The sequence below is a fragment of the Heloderma suspectum genome, chromosome 4 (assembly GCF_057233095.1).
Source record: "Heloderma suspectum isolate Gila_16-S chromosome 4, 16-S_ref, whole genome shotgun sequence".
Taxonomy (NCBI): Eukaryota; Metazoa; Chordata; class Lepidosauria; order Squamata; family Helodermatidae; genus Heloderma; species Heloderma suspectum.
The window spans coordinates 170767781-170774021 of NC_139461.1; the positions used below are offsets into that span (position 1 = coordinate 170767781).

Sequence of the window (6241 nt, forward strand, 5' to 3'; positions counted from 1 at the left end):
ACCAACCCACTGCTGGTAAGTCAGCTTATTAATCTCCCATATGTGTGATGTACAGAGACCACAAAGAAGAAAGACAGGTTGCTTACCTGTAACTGTACTTCTTCAAGTGGTGATCTGCACATTCACACAACCAACCTACCGTCCTTGCTTCAATGTCGGTGTCAGTGTTGGTACTGAGGTGTAGTGTTACCCTCAGATCTGAGGCCACCTTAGGCCGTCTCAAGGAACTGAGGGTACGGGCAGGAACCCTCTAGGACATGCACAGTAGGCTGGTGGGGGAGAGTTCCTGCCAGAAGCGTTCCTCAGCTATAGAAGTTTCCCGAATTGAGGCTGCATGCAGGTGAAGAGCCCATATGCGTGAATGCACAGATGACCACTTGAAGAACTACAGTTGCACATAAGCATCCTGTCTTTTTCAGTTATGGTGCACATGCACTTTGGCATAGTTGGGGCTATGTAGAACCCAAAGAGTAATGTAACACTGAAGTATGTTGTGAAAACATGTTTTACCTTGTGAGCTGGCAAACTTTCTATCACATCTTGATAAAGCTTTGTCCACCAGGGCCTAGATAAAATTGCCTTGTGGCCAGGTGGCTGTCTCTGCTGTACGGCCTCATTTTTGCCCTTCTGCCCTGTTAGTAGAACAAGGCTCAAGAACATATGTTCCAGCTTAGTTAGTTTGGCACATCCCAAAAAACATACCTGCCCAAACCTACAAATCTTCCCCAGCGTTTTATTTTGGTTCCCCCTTATAAATAGTAGTTAAATATTGCCTTCAAAAAGAGGAAATATTTGGGTACAGGTGGTGAAGAAGGGCCTGGCTAAAAGTAATCTTGTTTAACTTGCAGCCTTTGGAGTGTTGTTGTGGGAGATTGCCACTTACGGGATGTCACCCTATCCTGGCATTGACCTCTCTCAGGTTTATGATCTGCTGGAGAAAGGTTACCGGATGGAACAGCCTGAAGGTTGCCCACCGAAGGTCTATGAGCTCATGAGAGCTTGTGAGTATCGTGTTCGCATTTCTACTTTTGGAAGCAAAACTCAAAACTGGGTGATAGCAAGGGAGTGCACAGTAGGAGATGGAGGCCTTGTGGCCATATCAAACTGGCATTTGATGATAATAAGCCTGTTGGCATGCAACCAGTTCCCTATCCACAAAACAGTTTCTAGAGACCTGTTACCAGTTGACATCCTCTGTAAAGAATATAACAGAAGCAACAGATGGAGTGGTCCATAGACCCTGACTTCTACTCAGGGGTTTGTGGAAATCTTCATGTTGCCTAACTGAACAGCTTGAACAGAATCCAGAGGATTGCCGTTCATATCATGACCTCATGGTGATAAAGGAAACCATGTTCCTGTTAAAACCATGAGACTGGATCTGAAGTTGCAAGAGTGGAAAGCCATGCAAGGGAGCATTCCTGCCTCTCCACTGCAGGCCCCTGAGCCCTCCCAAAAGCCAAAATCTCTTCAGAAGATTGGGGGGGGGCTCTTAAATAGTATGGGCTGCAGTGGGTGGGGGAATTGCTGAAAACTGGGCAGTCATCTAACCCTCTGGAGAATCTTTTGGGGGGAGTGCAGAGGCTTCACTGGGGAGAAGGGGGTGCTTGCACAAGCAGCCTTCCACTTCTGCAACTCTTGGATTCAACCCATTGAAACAAGGGGCTTCATAAGGATTCCATTGGTCAGATGGTGGAGCATGAAGTAATTTTCCCTTTCCCTAATCAGTCTCTTATTCTCTCCTGCCTCACCCCCCAATCAGTGTATGATTGTTCTGCTCCCACCCATTCCGTAACCTTGAAGTTACACAAATTAAACAAACAGTAACCAAAATGAGTTCCTGAAACTGAGCATGCAGAGTTGTGCACGATTATCCAATTTACGGAATACCAGGATTCTTCATCTGCTTTGAATTCTGAGGCATTATTTACTTCTTTTTTTGGTGTTCTGTGTATTTTGGTGTTCAGTAATATTACTGGCATCATTTCCCAAGCAGGAGCCTACATTTAGAAGCAACTGAAAAGGCTGTTCAGTGCTGATATGATGGTGACTTTTAAGTCAAACAGTTTATAGGAAGGTGAGACAGTTTTATTTCTATTGCCAATTTAGAGATGATATTTATAACTTCTGTGAAGGATCCACCAGGACCGGCCCCAACCTCCCTGCAAGGTAGGACTGCTCAGGACCCAATCCCAAAAATAGGACTGGCCAAACCTGGCCTTCCAGCCCCCCAAAATACCCAGTAGCCACCCTCTTAAGCCAAGAGGCACTGAAATTAGCACTGAGGTTATGCAGAGAGACCACACCAACTAAAGGTTGGGTAAAGGTTTATTAAGTTCAGAATAAAGGGGTAGAGGGAAAGGAAAGACTGGAAGTAGCAAGTTACAGTAAGTGTACAAAGCCAAATCACTTAACTGTATACAGAAAGCTTCGTGAACACACACCCAAGCAAAATAATAAATCTACCTGGCCTATCCTTACATACATAAGTATGGATCTTCCTGGATAGCAACCATCCATCTGCAGGTCCAGGACCACCAGGACGAAGGTAGACACCATGCCTCTACCTCACCCCTCTTTTAAAGCCCAGCCCTGGCAACCTAGGGCAGATTTTCCTTCAACCATTGGCTCAGCCCCTGGGTGGACTGCCCTGGCCTCCAAGAGGCTGGACCTCCCCACCAACTCCAGCTATTAGCACTTCCCAGTTCGCAGGGACCGCGCCTGGCCTTGAGCGAAGGGCTGAGGAGCCTCTAGGTACACACAGTCCCAGGTGGTTACATCAGACATGACCACCTGGCCTAACCTTATGGTGGAAAACAGGCCATCATTCTTAACAACTTCCAATCCAGTTTTCATAATGGATGAAAATAGAAAGGATCGTAAAGACCAGTACTGGATGTGTCAGGTTTGCAGATGATGCCAGACATAGGGGAGTAAAATCATAAGAGTTTGATAAGCTCTTACAGGATCTGTCTAAACTGACAACAAAATCGTAGATGAGATTCAATGTTAGTAAGTGCAAAGTGATGCCTGTTGGGACAAAATAAAGCCCAACTTCACATATATGCTGATTGAGTCTACATTGGCTGTGACTATACAAAAAGGGTATTAGGTCATAGTGGAAAGCACAGTGAAAACATCTCTGTGTGTCACAATAGTGCAAAGTGCAAATTCAGGGTCTGGAATTATTAGGAAGAGATTGCAAATGTCAAGTACAATATTTATTTATTGTGAAATAGACCCTTCTCTTAAAGAAAAACCCCAAACCCACATGACTTACAACCCAGTCTAAAATTGCATTGTAATAAAAAATATAATCACAAATAATAAAAATAGTAAAGAAAACACCACAACACAGCAAAATAAACATTTATATCTTCAAAAATAAAGCAACAGCAGATTGAAAAAGAAGGAAAATATCCCAGTACAAAGAGCAGAAGAGGAAACAGCCCTCAGCCCATTCCAAAGGCCCCTCTGAAAAGTCACATCTTAATTTGGCATCTAAAATGTTTTCAGTCTTGGGACTAGAAAGACATTCGACAGGATTGACGCCACAATCAAAAAGGTCCCGCTTTTATAGATCCTTGCCATAACTCAGTTGGTTAAAGAATCTGAAGCAGATATTGAATAATGAACTCAGGGAGGAAAATCAGGAGAAAGGCAGTTTTTTATGTTCCCAGACCCAGAGCCATTTAGGGTTTTAAAGGCAAACCCCCCAACACTTTAAAATTGATCCCAGAAATGAATAAGTAATAACCAGAGCAGATTGAATAGCACTGGGGTGATAGTTCAAGCTGCCTTGCTCCAGACAGCAGCGTGGTGGCAGCATTTCGCACCAGTTGAAATTTTCAGACACTTTAAGGATATCCCCATGCAGAGCATGTTAAAATGATTTTAAAAGTCAGGAAGTTCCTAAAGCATGAATGACTGTGGTTAGGTTGTAAAGCCATTATATAAGTCTCTGGTGTAGCCATGTTCAAAAGTTGGATATGGTTCTAGTTGCTCCATCTCAAAAGCTAGGACACTGAAATAGGTACAGAAAAGAACAACTAAAATGACCAGGAGATAGGAATACCTTCCCTACAAAGCAGAGCTAAAGAACTTGGCCTTTTTAGTTCAGAAGGAAAATGACTAAAAATTATGAATGAATGGTACAGAGAGGAGGAGATGTTTTTATCCCTCTTTGGTCCTAATAGTAGAAACTAATGAAGTTGATGTACAGTAAGTTCAAAACAAACAAAAAAATGTACTGTGTTATGCAGTAAATAACTTACGGAATTCATTGCCACCAACCAGCCACTAACTTACATGGCTTTAAATCATCGACCATGGTATCCTTCTGGATAGGTTGTCTGGGTTGGGAGTTGGAGGCACTGCACTACAGTGGTTCCGCTCCTACTTGGATGGCCGATTCCAGAAGGTGGTGCTGGGGGATTATTGCTCTGTGCCATGGCAATTGTGCCATGGGGTTCCACAGGGCTCTATTTTATCCCCCATGCTGTTTAACATCTACATGAAACCGCTGGGGGAGGTTATCCGGAGGTGTGGGCTGAGGTGCCATCAATATGCGGATGACACCCAGCTCTACCTCTCTTTCTCATCAAACCCAGTGGAGGCAGTGGCTGTTCTGAACCAGTGCCTGGGCACGGTAATGGACTGGATGAGGGCTAATAAACTGAAACTCAATCCAGACAAGACGGAGGTACTGTTAGTGGGTGGTTCGTCTGCCCGGCTAGGTGATATTCAACCTGTTCTGGAGGGGGTTGCGCGCCCCCTAAAGGATCAGGTTCGTAGTTTGGGGGTGCTCTTGGATCCAGAACTGTCACTTGAGGCACAGGTGAACTCAGTGGCACGGAGCACTTTTTATCAGCTGAGGCTGGTATACCAACTACGCCCTTATCTGGACAGAGATAGCCTAGCTACAGTTATCCATGCTCTGATAACTTCTCGTCTGGATTACTGCAGTGCGTTATACGTGGGGCTGCCTTTGAAAACGGTCCGGAAACTTCAGCTGGTCCAAAATAGGGCAGCAAGATTGTTAACAGGGACTGGCCTGCGAGCTCATATTACGCCAGTACTTTTCCAGCTGCACTGGCTGCCAGTCCATTTCCGGGCCCGATTCAAAGTGCTGGTGTTAACATTCAAAGCCCTTAACAGCTTGGGGCCAGGTTACCTGAAGGATCGCCTCCTCCCATATGTGCCTGCCCGGACCTTAAGATCATCATCAGCGGCCCTTCTCCGTGAGCCCCTGTCAAAGGAAGTGAGGCGGGTGGCTACTAGGAAGAGGGCTTTTTCTGTTGTGGCACCCCGGCTCTGGAATGAGCTCCCTAGTGAGGTTCGCCTGGCGCCTACATTGTACTCCTTTCAGCGCCAGGTGAAGACCTTTTTATTTTCCCAGGCATTTTAGCTTTCTAAACTTTTATCTTTGCTGTTTTAAATCTGTATTTTAAACTCCTGTACTGCTGCTAGGTTTTATTGTGGTTGTATTGTTATATTGTGGTTTCAATGTTCTATATATTTTAAATTGTTTTATTGTGTGTTGTTTGGTTTTAGTTTTTGTGAACCGCCCAGAGAGCTTCGGCTATTGGGCGGTATAGAAATGAAATAAATAAAATAAAATAAATACAGGTTTAGATATACAGTTTTTGTGAACCGCCCAGAGAGCTTCGGCTATTGGGCGGTATAGAAATGAAATAAATAAAATAAAATAAATACAGGTTTAGATATTCTCCATGATAACTAAGTGGAATCTTCAACTTGATGGACATGCCTCTGAATACCAGATGCTGGGGACAAACGAGGAGAGGATGGATGCCTTCAGCTCCTGCTTTTGGATTTTCCAGAGACATCTGGCTGGCCAAAATTGAATGCTGAATCAGATGAACCCTTTGTCTGATACACCTAGGCTCATTGTAAATGTTCATTTAACCATTCTAAGGACTCTGCATTCTAAACAGAAGTGATAGATCATGACATGGATGTTAAAAACCTTGCCACTAAAAAGTAACAGTGGAAGCCGCTCTTGCTCTTTAACAGGGACAGTGTGAATGGAGATACCGATGTTGTGCATTGCTGGCGTGCAGTTTTCCTCCTCCTGCAATGCGGGAGGTGGTAATATTCTTTTTTCTGCTTCTTTCGTGCTGTAGGCTGGAAATGGAATCCCCTAGACAGGCCTTCATTTGCTGAGACTCACCAAGCCTTTGAAACCATGTTCCATGATTCCAGCATCTCTGAAGGTGGG

At 44.4% G+C, this 6241-nt stretch overlaps 1 protein-coding gene across 2 annotated transcripts in view; it reads left to right on the plus strand.

Moving 5' to 3' along the window:
• Positions 1-6241, plus strand: part of ABL2 (ABL proto-oncogene 2, non-receptor tyrosine kinase) — a 70433-nt gene that overhangs the window by 56551 nt on the left and 7641 nt on the right. For both annotated transcript variants that reach the window (XM_084851241.1, XM_084851240.1), the window contains exons 8-9: positions 849-1001; positions 6147-6236. In XM_084851241.1, the coding sequence (XP_084707367.1) occupies positions 849-1001; positions 6147-6236 (243 nt within the window). The remainder of the gene's footprint in view (positions 1-848; positions 1002-6146; positions 6237-6241) is intronic.